The following is a 21,567-nucleotide window of genomic DNA, read 5'->3' as shown; positions in this document are numbered from 1 at the left end:
AAAATCACTTGGACAAAAAAGTTTGAAACACCACAATTTTCCCTAACAAACCCTTGCACGTTCTCAATAGTAGATGGGGAAATGAGGCTGTTTACACACTGTGATTTGAAGCCTGTGTTTTTAAACTGTAGCTTTCCAGGTTCTGTGTCTATAGCTGGACCTGTCTGGGTGGTCTGGGAGGCCCTGAATTAAGAATAATGACACTGATTTTGTCACATAGGAGCTCCACGGGCTTCAGGCGAGACTGTGCTGTGTGCAGACATCCCTGCTGTAACCACATCTAGCCAGGAGGCCTGCGGGGAGAAAGCGGAGTCCTTAGCTACTGTCCTTTCCTGGGTAGGGAGAGCTTCACCAGCCTTCTTCCCTTTGTAAGCCCGAAGGCTACTGCTCTCGATGAGAAAGTAGCCGTAGCCTGGTGAAAAGATGAACTGTGGAGCCTCTGATGACACCGTGAGTCTTCTTCATGGTCCACACATTCCTACGTGGAGTTCTCTTCTCCCCGTCCTTTCTCTCTGGGTTTGAGCTTTTCCTTCCAGTGTCCTTTTGTTATATTCTTACCCTTTGGTCCCCGTGTCCATTTATTTAAACTCCCTCCTTCTACATTGGTAGATTCATCACTCTGTGCGATTGCTAAGAAGGGGCTTTTCAAGCGCTGGGCGCTGCTGCGCGGTGTCTGGCGGGGGTAGCACTCTATGAAATCGTCTGGTTTTCCCGTTCCACGGTTGTGCGTGGATGTTATTTCCGAGTCCACTTTTTTCTCTATTTGTCTCCAAGTATTGTGCTTATCTTTGCCCTGTAGTGGTACATTTATTTCTAAATATTTGATTAAGGAACAAATCATAAAAGCAATGGTGTTTATGTTCCTGCCTATAAATGAAGAATACATTTATTTTACAGCAACTCAGATGAAAAGGAAACAGATCATTATTATTACTACTCTCACAGTGCTACTCTGTTATTATTTCAGACGTGTGAGTCATTGGCTCAGATTATTTCATTTTATGATCGTTTGCCTTAACTATTTATTATTGAAATGCATTGCAATCAAGACTCTGACGTTTATAATAATAGGCGAACTTTGTGATTTCTGAAATATAGAAACCTCCTTCGTTGGAGTGTGGCATCGATAAAGCAAGGCCGTGCCCCCTCAGTATCAACTTTAATTGCGTACCTCATTTCTATGTATAAAGAATAGTTAGTCTCATGTTTATGCTTTCATATATATAGGACAGAACAAAAATGTCAAACATAGGTCATGTTGTAGCCAGAGGTCATGAGCTACAATTAACGGGATTTTTTTCCTATGCATATCCATTTGCGGGCAAAATATTAAAAGATGACTCAAATTGTTTTGCTATGGGAAAAGATTCTCTACTTTTGTTATTGTTGTTATGTAATATTATTACTCTTACATGTTTGCTATGTCTTTCTGCTCACCTTCCTACATTTCAAAGGGTCGGTCATGGCCTGTGGGCAGGTAGATTACACATCTGTTATCAATGGCAAAAGATTCTTTACTTTTTGTTCGAAAGGGCACTTGGTCTTAATGTCTCTGCTACATCTTCTTAATGTTTTGTTTTGGTTTGGTTTTCAAGTCAAGTTAATCTTCTCCCAAAGAATGTCCTGTAGAGAAAAAGAGAGACTTAGCTACCCAATAATGAAATCCAGATTTCCTATTTGAAATGTTTAAGATATTAGTTTAGCCGCAGGACTTTCATCCAGGGAATCAATTCTACTGAGAGTAAATTCTAACCTGCGAGCCAGTTTCTACATAGAAATACAGAATTAATGGGAGTGCTGATTCTGGAATGTCAGTATCTGATGGTAAAATAATTTTGTCATAAATAATGACATAATACACTAATTGCATAGTCTCAGATAATATAGCACCCAGAAAATGTTTCCACCCTTCATGTATAAACAGCAAAATACAAATAATTATTTTTCCTAAAGTTTTGAGAAGATTACTATTAGAACTGAAAAAATTCCCTGTAATCTTTTGGCAATGCTGCATTTTCTAATTATTACCCGGAAGGACCTTTCTTTACCTCTAATGTACAGTGAGATGACAGTCAGTAGTAGGCACTTAATCATCATATATAAAGACAAACACCTCACTGATGTATATGATAGGAAGGGGATTACTGTACAGGCTTTCATCACGATAGCATTTGTTGCATCTGGTGCTAAATTAGCTCATTTCTTTTATGGTATGAAAATGCGTGCTTTCAGATTCTTTTTTTTCCTCCTGTCATTTTCCCATTGAGCTTTATGAAGACTAAGGTTCTGGTAGCCTATTATCCACTCGGCCCTGGCTTGTCTATAGGTCACAGTTCTTCAGACCGAAAGAGGACTTCATTTGGGGTTTATGTCTTTGGCAGTCGCATCATCATCTTGTATCACATCCAGGCCCTCGGGGGAAGGAGTCTTCCTCATCACAGACGGCACTCAGAATTGGAACGCCCGTACGCGGTTGCTCAGAAACGTGAAGGAAACGTTTTCAAGTTGTCTGAGCTCGGGCTAGGCATTTTCTTTGCCCCTAGCAGCGCTTCAGCTATTACGTCGTGCCAGTTGCTGGGGGCTGGCTGAGATTTTTCCGTCAGTCTCGCTTCCTTACGGAGGTCTCGTTATCGCCGTCATGGGCCGCGTCTGCTTTGTCTTTACCAGCGGGACTGCAGACGCTCTTGGCTTTTTCTGAGCAGCAGTTTGAATGTGTCTGTGCAGCGCTGATCTTATTGTTTGCCTGGGGGCCTGAATTCTGCTGCTTTTATAGAGAGCGATGCCCAAGACTTCAGTGAGCAACTCAACATTGTCCTTTGAAATACAGAGGCTGGTAGGATGGGTAACTGTCACAGAGCACCTAGTATTGCGCAAAGTTGTACCAACACACGGTGCTTCATCTGCTAGAACTTGAGTGTGTGGCACACATTAAACTCAGTGTGTGCAATCCCACCTTTTCTCAGTGGCGGAAGCATCCTGAACGGGCCAGATCCTTAGCACCTGTTTGAAGGACATTACAAGACCCAGCAAGCTTAGAAGTTAGAGAAGCAAGTTCTAGACACAGGGTACATTGTCAATGTTGAGAATACGGCTGATTTGACTTTCCTGCTCTTTTCTGTGTTACTGTAAAATTCAGTGAATAGGTCTCATTCATTCAATTGCTCAGCAAGTACTTGTCAAATAGCTACCCTGTGTGAGGCATTGCGCCCGGTGCTGTGAAGGACACATGCTGACCAGGGCCCAGTCTCACTCTCCAGGACTTCCAGTCCAGTGAGTTTCATGAGGAATGTCCACAAACAGCCACAAGTACCATCAAGAGAAGCAAACAAAAATATTACGGAGCTTTAGGAAAAGAAGCCAGCACTTTAGCTTGGGGGTGGAGCCCAGAAAATCTTTTCACCAAGTCCTTATGCGAACTTGAAAGTTGGGGCAGCTTTAACAAGCTGAGTTAGGGGTGAGGGTGTTCCAGGCACCAGGACTGGGTGGCAGGCGCCTTTCTGGGAAGGCCAGGGGTCAGGGTTGCTGTCCCCGTATGTGTGAAAAGGGGGGTAGAGCAGGAGATGAGAAGGGGAGACCGGAGACTAGGCACCATGGGGTATGGGCGCCAGAGAAGGAGCTTGAAGTTGATTTGGCAGGAATAGAGGAGTCATTGCAGGCTTGGAACAGAGATGTGTCGGTGTGTTTGGGGTAACCTGAAGTGGGGCAGGCAGAGGGCTGAGATGGATGTTCTGCTGTCCCCCAGGCGAGAAGCAGAGAGCCAGGGAATTCAGGGCAGTACCCCTGGGGTTCATGAGAGGCAGGGACTGGGGCCACAGTGCGGTGGAAGGATGGGCCTTAGGGCGGGAGGAAGGCTGTCTCCTTTCTACCCAAGAAGAGGGAGAGAGGAGACGGGTACCCCCGGGGCAGCACCCTTAGGCTTCCAGGGGGTTTCTGAAGGACTCAGACTCCAGCGGGACAGGTTTAAACATCTGGTAGACCCAGAGAACACAAAGCCGCCTTGTAACAGAGCTTCCAAATCAGCGCCTTCCAAATTTTGGCCGGGCCTTCCAAATCCCGGCCCCCTTCCTACCCCCGTGTCCTTTCTTCTCCAGCCACAGAGGGGCCAGAAACGGCACTTGGCCAGCTGGGGAGGGGGAGGAGGTTTAACACAAAACCAAGTTAGAAATTTCCACTGGTAATTGGGATTGTTACACTTTGAAATGGTTAATGAGACTGTCTGTCACTTAAAGTGACTGAAGCACTTTCTGTTACCTTCATCTCATGAGCAGAAAAGTCAGGATCCATCTGAGTTTTTCACAGGGTGGTAGGCATTTACCCATCAACTAGATTCTTCATCTTCCTCCTTTCCCGGACTAGGGCTGAATAGATTAATTGACACTCAAGTGCAAACAACTTAAATCACAGGGTCTTGTCTCCTCCATGAGAATGTACCAGGGGACAGGAAAGTTAAAGACGTTGATCTCTAATCCTGAATATCAGATATTGGCAAGGGCAGCAGACGTCCTCGGCGGGAGGTGGGGAGAGGCGGGTGGAGGTGGTGGGAGTCCTCCAGAGCCAGCAGCCTGGAGCAGTGGGTAGCTTTACATACAGTGCACTTGGGACAACAAGAAACCGTTTAGGACATGGCTTACTCATTAACGACATCTTGCTGTGAGCAGGCAAACTCTTGAGGTCAACCAAGTCACATTTCAGAATCAAAAGGGAAAAACAAATACGCTATAACCTAAGATCTACTAAGTCAACTGCACAGGAAGGTTCCAACAGCACTGAAGTATCCATCTCTGGAGAAGCCAAATGGAGCTAAATAAATTCCACCCCTAAACACCCAAGGTAGATCACATCCTACTGGCTGGTCTCTCCAGGTAATATTGTCCAGCTGTGACCTGGGTGCAGCTGCTTGACAACTGTTCCAGTTGTTTCTTATTGAAACTCATTAATAATGAGAAAGGAAAAAGTTGGCCTGTTGTATTCTCCGCCTTTGTTCAAACAGGCATTCTTCTGTTGAATTATGAATTTCAGTTCTGGAAAAATTCTCCTCTACACAATCGATCATTTTCCTAACCATTTTGTTAAAAAAAAAAAAAAAAGAGGTCCACCTAGAGTAGATTCTTTTGGACTAAAACAAAATTTTAAGGCTAATCTATATAAATTGAAGTTTATTAGTATCAGGGTCAATTAGTATCAAAACACCTGTTTTGTGCCTCTAATATGGACTGTGTTTATTTCTGATTGTGGTACACATTTTCAAGGCTTAATACAATTTCAGGTTGCTTTTTATATGACAATAAGAGTAACAAAGATAATGTCATATTTTATGACACAGATACTTTCTAATGTTCTTTGGAGTTTGAGTTCCTTGATATTGACTTGATTGATATCACAGTCAGAGACTTAATCAATAGACTTGCAGCAACTGATATTTATCTCCAGCTCTTCATAAAAGCTCCATGTCACAGTCCAAACATGCTCCATTTAACGTAATAGACATGCCTTGGAAAGGTATCTATTTCTGTAGCCCCTGGCACTGCACTGTACCCTAGAGCTGGGATGCAGCCATGTGAACATTTCAGGGCAGTATTAAATGGCGTTTTGATTGTCACTTTATACTGAATCTTTAAAGGGAGGATGGTCATTTCCTGACAAGACTTTTATTCTCTACATGTGTCAAGTTGAAATGCAAGTTCTGTGTTAGGCTGTAGGGCTGGCCCACCTGTTTGACTCTGTATTTATTTCCCAATAAAAGAAGGGCTCCCAAAGGCAAAACAAAAACGAAAACAGGAGGCACCCCAAGCAGCACCATCTTTTAAATGTTTTCTTTCTCATTTTAAGAACTAGTGGATCTCTGTTGCAGGAAAGTGTTTCATTTGAAGCTTTTCAGTACCTAAAATTATAAAATCAAATTTTTAAGAAAACTGGAAACCCACTGAAGAGTTTAGTTATGTTAGTGTTTGTCTGAAAACACTCTAGGAAAAGCAGTGCCTCTTTTTTACGCAACAAAATCCATTGGATTAAAAAAGTCCTTTCCATAATTAAAGTGAATGCTTTCACAGAGGGTATTTCTTCAGCTTAGACACTCTTGTATTCCTTTTTTCCACAGCAATCTCTGTATATCTTCTTGTCCTCGTTGCCGAATTCACTTTTCTATGAGAATCTCTGACGATGTTCAAAAAGGCTCTAAGTGCCTGGGAGTTTGGGCCGGGACGTTGATGCAGGACAGACAACTAATAGTTTTTTATGGTTTCCCATGAATCCTGTGAAGAGAAGTCACAACAGGCAATCCAGCCCAAGTGAGATCTGATACTTTCTGTCGTTCATTCTGTTCTGTTTCTGCAGGGGAGCTGGTGTGGGAAAGATGAAACAAGTTAGAAATGTCACATATTTTGTGTCGCTAAATCAGGTGATTCTCTTGGAGACCGCAGTCCACTTGTCTGGTGGGAAATCTTACCTAGTCATGTTTGGGGTTGCTCTTCCATCTTAAAGTGGCTGGAAAGTCTCTGGTTTCTGGTTTCTGCAGAGCAGGGGATTCAGGACAGGCCCTTGGTCTTTAGTTCACAGTAACCACTCCACATAGACCTGAGTCACCAGCCGCTCGAAAACTAGATGCTCTAACTTGCCTGATGTTGGTCTCAGCAAAGGGGACCATGGCCTGTGGTCCCCGAGGCCTGGATGCTTGCCAGCATCCCCTTGCCATCCCATCAGAGACCTTGCCACCTCCCTGCAAGTACTGCACAGGAGTGGGGTGCTGTCCCCAACACCCCAGGAATGAGCCCCCTGGCTCACCTCTTGAGCAAAGCTTTCCAACCCTTTCTTCTCCAGCTCCCTCTCTTTGTGCGGCCTTGAGTATCTGGAAGAGTATCCCCTCGTGAGGCAGACCATCTGGGAGGTGCTTTCCACTGTGGATGTGACAATTCTATGATTCTGTGTCGTGACCCTCGATGCCCATGAGGTTACTGAATGTGATGACAATACACTGACCGCAGTCATTGCAGGGCCGTCCTTCACCCAGCTCCAGGCACCAAGCTAATTTTCACTCTGCCTCTCACCGCCTCTGCAGAGTCAGGGAGCAATGACAGTGGACCAGGGTGGTGCTTAAACCTGGTTCCTGGATCCCTGGAGCCAGCTGGCATAGATGTCAGTCTGTCCCAAGGGCATCTCTCCCTGACTCATCACAGTCCCTGCTGCGAGTCAGTTCATTCACTGCAGGACAGTGAAGGGGTTTCATAGAATCGAGATGTGCTGTGTTCATCCGTTGGTAGCTCAAATGCCTTCTTGAAGAGCATGAGACTATTATATTCCAGCTGCCTAAATCCTTTTAATCCTCTTCGGAAACGGCCTGCAAGTACATTTCCATAGCTCATTAACCTCTTTTGCATAGATTAGCTCCAAAATATTGAAAAAGTGATTTCTTGCCTTTTGAGGGTGGCTTGTGGTTCTCTGCGTTCCGTGCCCTGAGTTGTCTGACCCAGGGAGGAAAGGCCGGGTGTGATGAAGACAGCTCCAAGCTGGTGTTGTCCTATGTTATGCAATTCCAGGGATGGGTGGAGAGTCACATAAATCGTGTGCTGTGTTTACAGTACAAAGGGTGCAAGCTCTGTGCATCTTACATGGATTGTACAAGCAGGATTTTTAAAATTTTTCTGCCAGTGTCTTTCCTGAGTACCACGGTGGGAGCAGAGGATTATTGTAGCTGAGAAGGGGAGTTAAATTGTCCGCAAGAGAGAATTGCAGACCTCCCCAAATGTAAATGCTTAAAACATAGATGAATTTTTAATGGAAATCAATTTTGCTTCTCCAAAAAAGCCGTTAGTTTCTTGGAAAATACAGAGTGATCACTGTTGATTACTGACATTGTATTTCCTTTCTTTCTCCCCTCCCCCACCGCCTTCCCAACCTGCTGGCAGCTGTCCGTATCTAGCAGTGAAAATCACTCCTGCTATCCCCGTGGTCGGTGGCATTCTGTTCTTCTTTGTGATGGGGACCCTGCTGCGCACCAGCTTCAGCGACCCTGGCGTCCTTCCGCGAGCCACACCTGATGAAGCCGCCGACCTGGAAAGGCAAATAGGTAACTCTGAAGGTCCGCCCTTAGCCTCTGGTCACTGCCCACCTGTGCTCAGCCCCAGTGCGGGAGGACAAACGAGGAGCCCGTGCAGGAGGGGCTGGGTGCTGGACAGTGCCAAGTCCCCGGGGAGGAGTCCCGAAGTTTTCATTCACTTGGCCTGAGGATGACCTGAGTAGGAGGTGGGATGGAAAGTGGTCGGAGGTAAGGCTGAGGGACCGGTGCACTGGAGACAAGCTGGCGGTGCCATCAGGCAGGCCGCTGCCACCGAGCTCTTTGAAACCCGAGCGTCCGAGTCCCCTCCGAGAAGGAGCCTCTGTTGTGAAAGCTGTAGTTCCTGGTGGCTGCTCTTCATTCCCTTTTATTATCATCATAGCTGAACTCTGGTTTCCATGATGTAAACCTGGAAATGTTAACATCTTAGACTGCTGTCCTATTTATCCACCCTAGGATCCAGCATTTCCTTTATTAAGGCATAACAAATATGTATATTTCTGGTTTATATTGAGATGAATGGCTTTATTTTTCCTTAGATATTGGAAATCCTAGGATTAAAAATTTCCAGCAATCCATTTTAAAGATATTAAAACCAATCCTAATCCCTCATACAAAGAACCCTTAAAGTCCTTTTTTTAATTAAAAAGAGAGCTTCCTCTTAAAAGTTTCCCTTTGTGAATGTGTAGCTTTGCTGTGGTACAGTGATAATTTGACAAGCGTGGCAGGGGGCTGTGATGACTCAGTGTGAACATGAAGTTTAGGCATGAAAAATCATTTGACAGAAATAGTTCTCTCCCAGTGGGCTTCCGTTCACAGCCCACTCAGATGAAAGACCCCCACTTTCCACAGTATAAAGAGGTACAAGTGTGGGTCTTGATAGGCACCATCTGCTCTGGTCCACCTCCCCAAGTGCTGAAGCACAGCCATGTCCTTCTCTGAGCATCTGCTTCCATCCTCCATCCCTGTCACCTGGGAGGGGAGCAGTAAAGGAGTTGATTATGGGAGTGTGTGTGAGTTGTCTGCTGGGCTGCAGCCTCCTTGTGTCCTGAGGTAGGGAAGTGGGGAGACAGTCTCTTTGACACCACATATTGAGATTTGAACACAGGGTATTATTTCATAATCTAAAGCCTACATTTATAGCTTGTTAATAAACTGTAAAGGCCATCCATGACGGTCATTGAATTTGATCACATCTCAGCAAGTTTGTGAGGAAGACTTTATTATTACACCCGTTTTACAAATAAGAAAACGAAGCCCCAAAGTGGTTAAATGGGAGAAAGTGGCAGAGCCAGAGCCTTCAACCCAGGTCTCCTGGGTCTCATCCGTTGTTCTTTAGGGATGTTCTTGTTCCTGAAGGCCCAGTTTCCTTCAAGGAATAGAATGGGGCCTCTAGAAACTGCGTAGTCTATGCCCATGTCAAACTGGCACAAGCTCGAAACTCCTACTCAAGCAGTGTGCAGACAGCCCAGCTCCCCACACTGGCCATTAAGCATTTTCCTGCTGTGATCCTATTTTCCCTCCCACTTCCCTGTTAGTGCTAGGAGCATCCGCAGAATTGGCAAGATCAGGAACTGGGGGTTTTTTTGCCTTCCTTACAAAGTGGATAATAAAGCGCGCCATTGGAATTCTCTATTATGAATGCAGATTCTAAGAGGCACAGACTTTCCATCATTAACATTGAGGAAGTTGAATGATTCACGGAAGTGCAAGTTTTTTGTTGTTTTGTTTAGTTTTTTCTTTTTTCCTTAAAGTTGATAACCTCAGAGCAGTATTTTTCAACATAAGCAATTTTTAAAAACCAGCTCTGCCCCCATGTCTCCGCCCCCCAGAGACACAGATTCTGTGAGAGAACTAGATGGGGTAAAGGATAAAACCAAATTTTGTTTCCTGTGCAGGAGAGAAAAGGGGCTGTAGAGACAGGGCTTTGGCATGGCAGTAATTAGTAGTAGCCTGGCACATCCTTCCCTGAAAGGCAATGATGAGCCTAGACAGAATAGTCAGAAACAATCATTTCATGGCTCTGGAATTTGAGGAGTGGTTATTCATGAAAAACTGACGAACTCTGGGTAAGAACAGTGGGAGGCTGTGGCATTCTGTCCTGGGGCTGCTCTAATCGCTAACCTGCGTTCAGAGGTGGGGAAGTTCTACCTGGACAGGACAAGCCCCGAAAACCAGCAGCATCTATGTCTGAGGGGCTGACTTGATTTGGAGTGGAGCATGGAAAAAACCAGAAACTGAAACTTTCACCTTAAGAAACTGGACAAAGAAGAGCAAACTGAACTCAAAGCAAGGAGGAGTAAGGAGATATTAAAGATGACATTGGAAATCAATGAAATAGAATACGGAAAACAACAGAGAATATCAGTGAGCCCAAAAGTTAGTCCTTAGATAAGGTCAACAAAATTGACAAACCTGTGACTATACTCCCCTGACCCTCCACTCCAAAAAAAGACAGAGAAAAAGAGAGAAGATGTGAATTACCAAAATCAGGAATAAAAGCAGGGGCATCACCATAGGATTTTAACTATATGCTACAAATTAGACAACTTAGACAAATAAACAAATTCTTAGAAAGCCACAATTACCAAAAAGAACGACTCAGGAAGAAATAAAAAATCTGAAAAAACACATAGCAAGTAAAGAAACTGGTTGTCCATATTAGAAAGATGAATTTGAACCCTTACCTCACACCATACACAAATTTTAAATGAATCACAGACCTATGTATAAGAGCGAAAATGATAAAACTTCTGAAGGAAACATAGAGAAAATTTTCATGACCTTGTGTTAGGCAGAGTTCTTAGATATGACACCAAAAACGTGATCTGTAAAAGAAAAAGATGATAAATTGAATTTCATCAAATTAAAAACTTTTGTGCTTCAAAAGATACCATTTAAGAAAATGAAAAGACAAACCCCAGACTGGGAGAAAATATTCACAAATCGAACATCTGATAAAACATTTCGTACTTGTATCTAGAACATATTAAGATCTCTTACAAGTCAATAATAAGACAAACAACCCAATTAAAAGATGGGCAAAGAATTGAACATTTTTTTCAAAGCATATATATGAATGGCCAATAAGCACATGAAAAGATGCTCAACATCATTAGTTGTTAGGGAAATGCAAATCAAAACCATAGTGCAGTACCACTTGACACCCACTAAAATGGCTCCAACCAGAAAGACGGACGGTGTTGATGAGGATGTGGACAAATTGGAACCCTCATGCGTTACAGGTGGGAACGTAAAATGGTGCAGCCACTTTGGAAAACTCTTCTCAAAAGTCCTCAAGAGGTTAAAGTTACCATATGACCCAGCAATTCTACGCCTCCGTATATATCCAAGAGAAGTGAAAATACACATGCTTGTATGTGTGTTATACCTAATAACCAAAAACTGGAAACAGCCCAAATGTCCATCGGTGGGTGAACTGATGTACAGTATGTGGTCAGTCCACACAATGGAATACTGTTAAGCAGTAAAATGGAGCAAAGTGTTGACACAGGTTGAAAGAAGCCAAATCAGAAGACTAAATACTGTGTGGTTCCATTTATATGAAATGTCCAGAAAGGGCAAACTTTCAGAAAAGAGAGCAAATCAGGGATTGCCCAGGCTGGGGCTAGGACTGAGGGCTGACCACACATGGACGTGAGAGAACTTGTTGGAGGGATAAAAATGGTGTCAAATGGATTGTGGTGATGCTTGCATAATCTAATACATTTACTAAAATCATTGTATTGGGCACTTACAATGGATAACTGTTACGTAATGTAACTTACACCACAATAAAGCTGTCCAAAATAAAAAGGAGGAAGAGGAAAGGAGAGAGGAGGAGGATGGAGGAGAAGGAAGAAGGCTCTCCTGTCCTCTGGTTGTGGGATTTTAGGCTAGTTGTCCACTTTCTAAACCTCATCCCACCATGTTCTTAACTTCAACATGGGAATAAGGACCCAGAGCCTGTGAGGTTCTTGTCAGGATTAGCTCAGTAAATTGTAGAAATTTTTAAGAAAAATTTTCCTCTTTTCCCACTTGGTTCTCTCTTCACCTTCTATAAACACAGATTCTCATAAAAAGTGACCCGGTTTGTGATGGAAATAAACAGCAGAGCTGGTCTAATGCTTTATAAGGAGTTCTCCCGTATATCACTTGGCTGTGGAAAATAAGACGATGTTTCAATGAAATCCTACCACATTTATTTCATGCTCTCTAAAGAAGGAAAAATGAAAAATGCGATTTGGAAACTTTTTATTATTAGGGCTGTTGATTCCAATTATCCATTGTATTTCTCTGCGTGTAGAAGCCCAGAACTGCCACTTGAAACCATCCATCTGAGGAGCTGATTGAAGATTTGCCAAGCATCTGACCAGCTACCCCGTCTTCAGATTTCTGGAGAGGAGTGGGTGGTGAAGAGGAGGCTGTGTGTCTCAGAGTCTGTTCCAAGTCTCTGGAAACGCCCTACACTTCTTTCTTCTGAAAGAGCCTTCCCAATAACTCATGTTGCAGCTAAAAAGACAGCCAAGAATGCCAACAGGAGTCCAGGGAGGTCCTGCTGGGGTCATTGGAGTCCTGCTTGGAAACTTCTTAGTTTTGGAAACTCAGTTCTTTCAGTTCACTCGGGGACGACCAGATACTAAGCAACTGATTTGGGCTTAGAAAAAATTACGATACCACATTCACGGGCTCCAAGCATTTCATTTCAATTAGGGATAGACCTTTCCAGGGATCAAAATAGGGGAAAGAGGCGGGTCTCCCTCCTTCCTTCTGTTCCGTGTGCATCTCTTCCCATCCTGAGGTTGCCAAGACAGGGACGGCAACTGTGAGCTGAAATATGCACTCAGCCTGTTGGGCTCCAAAAGCAAGGCTAGTTATTTAGGAAGCTCTCTCCCTGTGTCACGGTAATCCCGACCCCAAACAAGTGATCTAATGGCTGCTTGATGAGGATGGAATCAGATTAAAGGAAGCCAGGTGGCCTTTAAAAAATTCACCTGTGCTATGGCAGAATCTGAAGAATTATTGTGTCCACTCTGAGCCTTTTACTGGCTGGCTAGAGTACCACTCTGCTGGACAGTGCCCATGTTTGCGCCTCCCTTCCCTCTGCTCTGACCCCCTCTCCCCTCCCTCCTCTTCCTCTCCTCCCCCTTCTCCCCCGCCTTCTCTCCTCTCCTCCCTCCTCCTGTCTTCTTCTTTCTCTCTCTCTCCCATACTCTTTTGGTCAAATTCTCATCATCCAGGAATTTTCCTTGTAGTACCCGGAACCAGTCACCATTTCTAACACTGGAGTTTCTCTTTCATTGCCTCCTAAAGCCGTCCTTGGGCTGGGTATCCTCTAGAGGAGCCGTCTAGGAAGCAGGCAGTCAGCTTCCTGCCTCCACGGAGGCACTGGCCTTGTCAGCAGCTCAGGTCTACACTGTCCCAGAGAGTGCAATTCCTGCAAGGGCTCTGTGGAAACAGGATGTGTTCACCACCCATCTGACTTGTTAGTTTTCTCCCCAAAGACATCTTAATTCTACGTTTAAGAGTAGAAACATTTTCATTGGAATTTTAATAACACTGATTCAGTTTTGTTGAAGAAAATGCTTTCTGAGGAGAACATTCTTAAGCGAATTTAAGGCCTTAATTTTCTCTATTGTAAAGCTACACTATTTCCAATTTTTTCTCATTGCCATTTTTATTGTACCCAAATTATTTTTATTGGAGTGATTTCTTTTCTGTGTAAAATTTATAACTAAGATTTTTTTTTAATATTATGAAAGCTGCCATTATGAATTTTCTTTTTTTTTTTTTTCCAATTTTTTTCAATTTTTGGTTGCATCCCACAGCATGTGGGATCTTAGTTCCCTGACCAGGGATCGAACCCACTCCCCCTGCACTGGAAGTGCAGTGTCTTAACCACTGGACTGCCAGGGAAGTCCCAGATTTTCTTATAGAACTGTTATTTCTACTACAACAAATTTTCCTCGTGATTTAATTTTTTACTGTGTGAATTTTTTAAGCCATAATTGACTTCTTTTTGTGTTAGTTATTTCTACTGGTAATATTCACCATAAAATTGCTTTTAAAATTGATGGTTTCATTTATTTTTTGCCTTATAAGTAGTCTATTGGCTGTGATTGATCTGTGATGACCTCTTCCCATACATTTTGCAGTCATGTTGTATGCTGTATACTAGATAGCCACACTTGAATATGCAAGAAGAAAAGAAAAAAGGCAGGCATCAAAGATGGTTCATTTGATTGATTTTTGCCAGTTTTCCTTTCAGAAGGTGACATTTTCTGTCCATTTCTCCTATTCTTATTTGCACCTCCCTACTCATCTCCAAAATTACCGCAGTTAATCCTTTGTGTAATTTTTATTTGCAGTGTGGTCATTTCAGGACCTCATGAACATTCTGCTAGACCAGGAACTTTGTGTAGAGTTGAACTGCACCTGCCTCTCTGGGACTCCTTCCTGCCTTTACCATTCACCCCTCCCCCCCCCCCCGCTGCCTGTTCTCTACCCTGTTCTTTCCAGCATTATTATGATGCACTTCATTAGCTTTTAGACTTTCTCTTTCATGCACCAGCTTAAGCATTTACCTGTGTCCACTGAAATAAAATATTCCCTGCCCTTTTCCTGTAAAGTAATTGGTTTATTGGTCCATGATGAAAAGGTAGAATAGTATTAATAGCTATTTTTATTAAGTACTTCTCTTGTGCCCGGCATTATGCTAACCTCTTTCCATGTATGATCTCATTTAAGACTCACAACAGCCACTCCATGACGTTTAGACGCTATTAATGTTCCTATTTTATGTAAGAGAAAGCTGGTGCTCAGATTTGCTGAAGGTCATCTGACCAGAGCTGGCAGTCACATACAGGTCGGTCTGCCATGACACCCTGTGCTATTAACCACCGCCTGCCACTGCCCACCCTCTTGTTGCCCCAAGGGGAAATTTCTGGGACCCCTGGAGCAGGTAGCACTTCCCTTTGCCCGTAAGTTCTATTCTCTCTCCCCGCCCCAGATTGTCAGCATCATCTGGTCCTCCAACTTCCCTGGCCCATTGGCTGGGTCTCCCTGTCGTAGCCACGGTCAGAAATAGAGAGCCGTGTCCAGCACACTGTGGCTAGCGGGCCTGGTTCTCAAATCCTGAGCCCAAGTGGGTGGAGAAGAAGAACTACAGGGAAACTCCAGACAACCTGACGGCCCTGTTGGGGCTGCCTCGCTGATGTTCCCTGATGCTTGTGAAGGAGTTAAGGGAAGGGGGGGCAGGGTGTCCTACCATATCTGAAATACCTTCTAGAAGAGGCATTTCCTTGTTTAGGAGAAAATGCCAGAATCATCTAGTGTGTACTGATGCCAGGGAAGGGTAGTGAGTCTCCTATAGAAATGCAGAGTGGTTGCTTAGAATGTCAAACTCCCTGATTGTCTCTTTTTAAAAAAATCCCACCCTGGGAGAGCTGGAAACCAGATGTCACAGTTCAGAATTATGGTATTTGGGGAAATACCACAAGGTTCCGAAGGGTCTAGTTCTGAGGGGTGGAAGGAGCTGGAGATTTTGTTTTACTGAAGGATTTGGAAGAATGGGTGTGTTTCATCCAGGATGCTCATTGAAGCCTATGTTATTTCTTCTTCCTGTAGAAGTCCAAACTTTTGGGAATGTACTGTGTGCTGGAACTGAGGCCAGTTTCTGATGCATTTACTTTAAAAATAAAAAGTACTGTAATTGTAATCATTTCTCATATACAAGGCCACAAAAAGGGGAAAGATGATGAAAGAAGCAGGGTAAGGAAGATGTCAACTTCAAGGGAACGGCGGAAGCCAGGTGCTGCAAGGAGGGGAAGTAAAGGATCAAGTGGCATGAAAGGGATGGGAAAATTGGGACCACATGGTTCAAGAATATGGCCAAAGGAAAGAGCAAGAGTCTGGAGCTTGTTAATGGAAATTAGAGGCCCATCCTCACCCAGCTGGGGGCACTAAGAAGACTGCTGACTCACGGATCTCCTGGCTGCAATACAAGAGCTTTCTCAGCTCACCTCCCCGACTGCAGGTAGGCTGGTTCATTGCAATGCTCTGAGTCATAGGAAGTCCCAGTTTAAAGGGACCTCAGCAATCATGGAGTCTGTCCTGGACAACTCCCTTAGTTTACAGATGAGTAAACCAAGTCTCAAAGAGAGACAGGTACAAATCCGCCAATGCTCACACAGAGCGAATCTGAGACAGACCTGAGACTCCAGCCCTGGGGTCCTGACGCCACGTGCAGGTACTATACCTCTCCTTTGACTTTTTTGCTTCTGAAACTGAATCCCTAAATCCTAAATCAAAGTGAGGTCCGTGAAAAAGCAACATCAACATCACCTGGGAGGGGCTTCCCTGGTGGTGCTAGTGGTTAAGAATCCGCCTGCCAATGCAGGGGACACGGGTTCAAGCCCTGGTCCAGGAAGATCCCACATGGTGCGGAGCACTAAGCCCGTGCGCCACAACTACTGAGCCTGCGCTCTAGAGCCCGCGAGCCACAACTACTGAGCCCAAATGCTGCAACTACTGAAGCCCGTGCGCCTAGAGCCCGTGCTCTGCAACAAGAGAAGCCACCGCAATGAGAAGCCGAGTGGCCCCTGCACCGCAACAAAGAGTAGCCCCCGCCCGCCGCAACTAGAGAAAGCCTGCGCGCAGCAACGAAGACCCAGCGCAGCCAATAAATAAATATTTAAAAAATCACCTGGGAACTGAGTAGACCTGCAGGACCTCAGCCTCCAGCCCACCTGCTGAATCAGCACCTGTCGTTTAAACCAGACGCAGGTGATCCACATGAAAGCTGAGAAGCGCAGCCCTAAAGCCCTTCCACCTCCCTCCCTGCGACGGGGGCCCAAACCTATGACCGTCCTCTCCAGCGGTCAGTATTTGCTTCCTCTCCTCTTAAGCTCTCGGGACCATGATATTTTCAGGAGTTTGGCGCACTACAACTTCAGTTACTTTGAGCATTCAGTGTAACAACTTCCTGTAGCAAATCTGAGCAGGCGCTTCCCATTCTCTATTACTACTTATGAAAACAACTGTGTCAGTAAATATTTTCTCTTTAGATAGTGCTTTGCAGAGTTCAAAGTCCATCTGTGTTTTCATCATCAGTAAAGTATGTGGCTATGAGTGCCGACTCTGTCAATAAGTTGACTGAGCCTGCATCCCAACTGTTCCACTCGCTGTATAATCCTGAGAAGTGTTTGAACTTCTCTGGGCCTTGATTTTGATGCATATAAAATAGATCCACTAAGTGCAAAGATCCGCTCTAGTGTTGTTATTCTGTGATTCTAGAAATAAGTCCTTCTTCCTCCTTTGCTTGACCATGAAAATCTGGCAACCTAAACGCTTTAGAAGGTTATTAAGCCTATTCAGCTACTGAAACAGGAGTGACATATTCCGTTAATAATTTTAGAATGCAAAGCTATACGCACACCCATGTAAATTCAACAAGTAAACTGTAGTTGCTGCGAAATAAGCGAGATATTTAAATGACTTGCTGGAATATTACTATCGTTATTACTTTAACTGGTATGCTTGGGAGGGTAAAGTAGGATGATGAAACTAGCTCTCTGAGTGAGGGAATGAGTCAGCCAGTCAGTAGGTTTTAGAGGGAAGTCAAAGCTAAGGCATTTATCCAGGCAGGGCCTGTTGGGCAAAATGGGATCTGGTCACGCTGCCGCAGGTGTGTGCGCTGGGCGGGATGGGGAGGGAGGCGAGAATGGCCTCTCAGGAGAGAAGTCCCCCCGGAGAGGGTTAATCAGAAGAGTGAACAGGCTCTTTGTGCTGGGAAGTGGGAGGCATTTTCTTCTGACAAGTGTAGAGTAGCATGAAAGGCAGCTCAGGAATAAAAGGAAACAAAGGACTCTGGGAGGAGAGAGGAAATGGAGTGGCAAGGAGGTGGGGCGGGGCTCAGCTGGGAGGAGCCGGGAGAGGCTGAGCAGGTGCAGGTCCAGGAAAGGATTACCTGCCACGCTGAGCAGCAGAGATGATTTAAGGAAGGAGTGCTGTGGTCAGAGAAGCAATAGGTCTGCCTTGCCGTTTTCTTGGGAAGAGCTTTTTTTTTTTTCTTTTAACAGCCCGGGGAGTCATCCCACATACTGCTTTGTAACAAACACCTGCACGTTTTGTGGCTGGAGTCTAAATTTAGGAATCCAATTTAAGTGAGAGCCTCTTGCCAAGCAGCCCATTCGTTAGTGTCTCTGCTTATCCTTATCCCTCACCTGTCAGATGCCCGTGTGTCATTTATGCACTCGCATACTCTGTGAATGTGTAACTTCATTGACATGTTACCTTTGGGGTCTGTGATATCAGTGAAACTGTGTCATAATAATCACCCTCTGAAACTTTGATGTAATCCAACCAACTCACCGTTGTTTTCCAAGTGAACTTTCTTCCTCCTTCTTTGGAGTTTAATGCTGCAGTGTAGGGATTTACAGCTGGTTTGGGGGGGCTGGGGCATGCTATATCTCCCTTCCCTCCTGTGTCCTAGAAAACTCAAATCTAAGTTGTGGGAGACAGCTCAACTGTTGTGTTTCTTGTAGATAAGTTCTGAGGCTAAGACTCATTGCCTAAGAATATAAGTAGACTAACATCAGCTGTGTTGTCCAAGCTTGTGAGGGGCATTAGCACTCAGAGGCTGGAAGGTACATGAAAGAGGACAGGGAAGGCTTGAGGTGGTTCTATCTGGAAGAATGGTGGGGCTCTTCCTCCCACCATGTTTGGTACAGAAAAAATTCCTAACATTTTTCATGTATCCAGATTTATCTTCCAAGGCTCCTGTAGGAAAAAGTTGGCTTATGTAGGTGGACAGAAGTGAAGACCATTTATTTGGAAACTGTAGATTAACACTTTCTAAGAGAAAACAGAAATCCAAGTGGATGAATGCCATACTTCATACCATCAGAATCTGGAGTGTGTACTTGACAAAATCTCTTTCTCTTCCTTTAAGGGTAGAAACTTGAAGTCCAGGGGTCCTTGAGTGAGTGAATGGATGGGTTACTCCTTGCACTCAATAGAAATCAATAGAACAGAAATAGGCTAAAAACTCCTGTGGCCCTCACAAAACTAAATGGAACACGCTTGGAGCGATGCTGAGTTCAATAGAAATATAATGCAAACCACATGTGTAATTGCAAATTTTCTAGTGACATTAAAGTGAAGAGGGATAGGTGAAATTAATTTTAATAGTATATTTTATTTAGCCCCGTATATCCAGAATAGTATCATTTCGACATGTATTCAATATAAAAAAGTACCAACAAAATCCCTTACATTTTGGTGGGTTTTTTGGTATGAAGTCCTTTCAGTGTGTATCTCGCACTTACAGCACATAGCAATTCCGATGTGCCACATTCCACCTGCTCAGTAGATACACGTGGCTAGTGGCTGCCATGTTGGACAACATGAACATACAGAACAAAGCATTGGGCCTAAATAGTTATTGGAATCTCTCAGAGTTCTTGGTATTGTTTATCTTGTTTTGGGATCATTTGAATAACCACTGGATTCCTCCTTTGAGATCCTCCGCCTGTCATGTATTCCATAATACATACCTGAAGGCAGAGTCAAGCATCTCTGGAGAGTTGAACCACAGAACTCATGCGTCTCAAAGGAATTAGTCGGGCAATGGGTGGCTTGCTTTCCCGTGGTCTGTTTCCTAAGATACAAATATCGTGACTCAAATGGGAAATTTAAGAACAATACCCGGGGACTGAATGATCTGGTATGGACTCATCTAAGGGAAGCATGCCGTGTTTATGCTTTGGGGACCAGTGTCACAGGTCATGGCCAAGCTAAGCCCTCTCTGCATGGATCCTCAGGACTGGGGAGCTGTCATTTAACAGTTGTCACAGATTCCCGAGCTCACCCATGGGCTGGGGTGAGAGTATCCCAGGGTTATCAAAGCCTCTGAGTACCGCCTACAAGCAGAAGGCTGTTGAAAAGTTTACTTCTGGTGCCTCATGGGAGAAGTTTGTCTTTCACTTCCTATCAAAGGATTGCTGATTATCTAAAGCCAGCTGGAGCTGTTGTCTCGCTGTTGGGACTGTCCTCCCCGTGTGGTGTGTGTGTGTGTGTGTGTTGTCAAGGGTTGCTCCAAAGCCAAAGCTCCCAGCAGGAGGACACGTGGGGCATATATTATTTTACGAGATGCAGCTCTTCTGCTCTCACTCAGGTATAATGGATTCATTTGGGAGGGCGAGAGTTGGGCCATCGCAAGTGTCAGTGAGGCCAGAACTTTCAGATTGGATCCTGGTAACACTCCTTATGTCATATGGTTGATTTGAAGTTTGAAGTTACTTGGAGAAGAGGCCCACTTGAAAGGTGGCTTCTGATCCTTAATTAGTTGGGTTTTTTTAAGATTTGTAAAGTCTTTATTAAATTTGTTACAGTATTGCTCCTGTCTTATGTTTTTGGTGTTTTGACCGCGAGGCCTGTGGGCTCTTAGCTCCCCAACCAGGGATCAAACCCACACTCCCTGCATTGGAAGGTGATCCACTGGACCACCGGGGAAGTCCCAATTAGTTTGTTTTTAGTTTGTGCAGTTTCACCATGGCTCAGGCCCATCTTATTGAACATGAATGTCATATGAGCCTCATCTAAAAGGACAACGTAACACTCTCGCCAAGACTTTTTATCTAATTATTATTATAAATTCCACAGCATATGCATGACTCTTTGATGGACTGGGATTCTAGGCTTTTCAAGCCAGTGAGTGAAGCATGGGCATTTGGGACAGGGCTGCCCCTCTGTTCTCCTGGTCACCGCTCTGCAGAGAGAGGTTATTAAGAGCAGCTACACAAGACATGTGGTTGCCTGCTTTCCTCAGCTTCCTCACCTGGGCAGGAGTAGGTTAAGGGCTCGCTCACTTGTGCTCTGTATAAACCCCCATCCAGTTACAGGTGCTTCCGACCGATGTGCGAGTGATAGTCTTTTCTTCCCTGTTACCATCTTTTCAGACCAGGAGACAGTGGCTGGGTGTTGCACTTCCCTGCATGCTGTTCACCTGTGCCTTAATCCGCTCTACATCAATTTTAGCACTGAGGCACCTTCCTCATCGCCTCTGCCATTCTAGAAAAAAGAAGGACACATTTTTCTCTTAGATACGGATGAGAAGGTTTTGCTGTCATATATGATATTAATCCCATGAATACCAACAAAAACGTCAAGTTCTAAGAAAAGAACCCAGAAATGAAAGCGGTGGAGAACAGGTCACGTGGGTGTGTGATTGTGGCCAGTGTTGAGAGGAAGCTGTCTGTAGTTGGACAAACTTTTGCTGGGTGACTACAGAGAGACGACTGCATTTTTCTCCGAACGAGCACAGAATGCTTCAAACATTTATGTGATTCTTTTTTATCTTGTGATGACATATCCCAGACACTTAATGAAAAGTATTCCCGGCTGGTTGTTTAGTTAGAAAATGAATCATTATCAGTTAATCTATTTTAAGGACACACTATCTTAAGAACTATGGAAGAATCAAAAATCTAGCTGGAGGCTAGCATACAGAGTGAAAA

General features: G+C 44.3%; 1 protein-coding gene across 2 annotated transcripts in view; it reads left to right on the top strand.

Annotated features, from left to right (window-relative positions):
• The window catches only part of ZDHHC14 (zinc finger DHHC-type palmitoyltransferase 14), a 276,340-nt gene that overhangs the window by 163,176 nt on the left and 91,597 nt on the right, over positions 1–21,567 (top strand). For both annotated transcript variants that reach the window (XM_032651904.1, XM_032651903.1), the window contains exon 2: positions 7,902–8,062. In XM_032651904.1, the coding sequence (XP_032507795.1) occupies positions 7,902–8,062 (161 nt within the window). The remainder of the gene's footprint in view (positions 1–7,901; positions 8,063–21,567) is intronic.

Source organism: Phocoena sinus, chromosome 12, assembly GCF_008692025.1.
Source record: "Phocoena sinus isolate mPhoSin1 chromosome 12, mPhoSin1.pri, whole genome shotgun sequence".
Lineage (NCBI taxonomy): Eukaryota > Metazoa > Chordata > Mammalia > Artiodactyla > Phocoenidae > Phocoena > Phocoena sinus.
The sequence above is the reverse complement of the archived record's forward strand: the minus strand, read 5'-3'. Positions and strand labels throughout refer to the sequence as shown.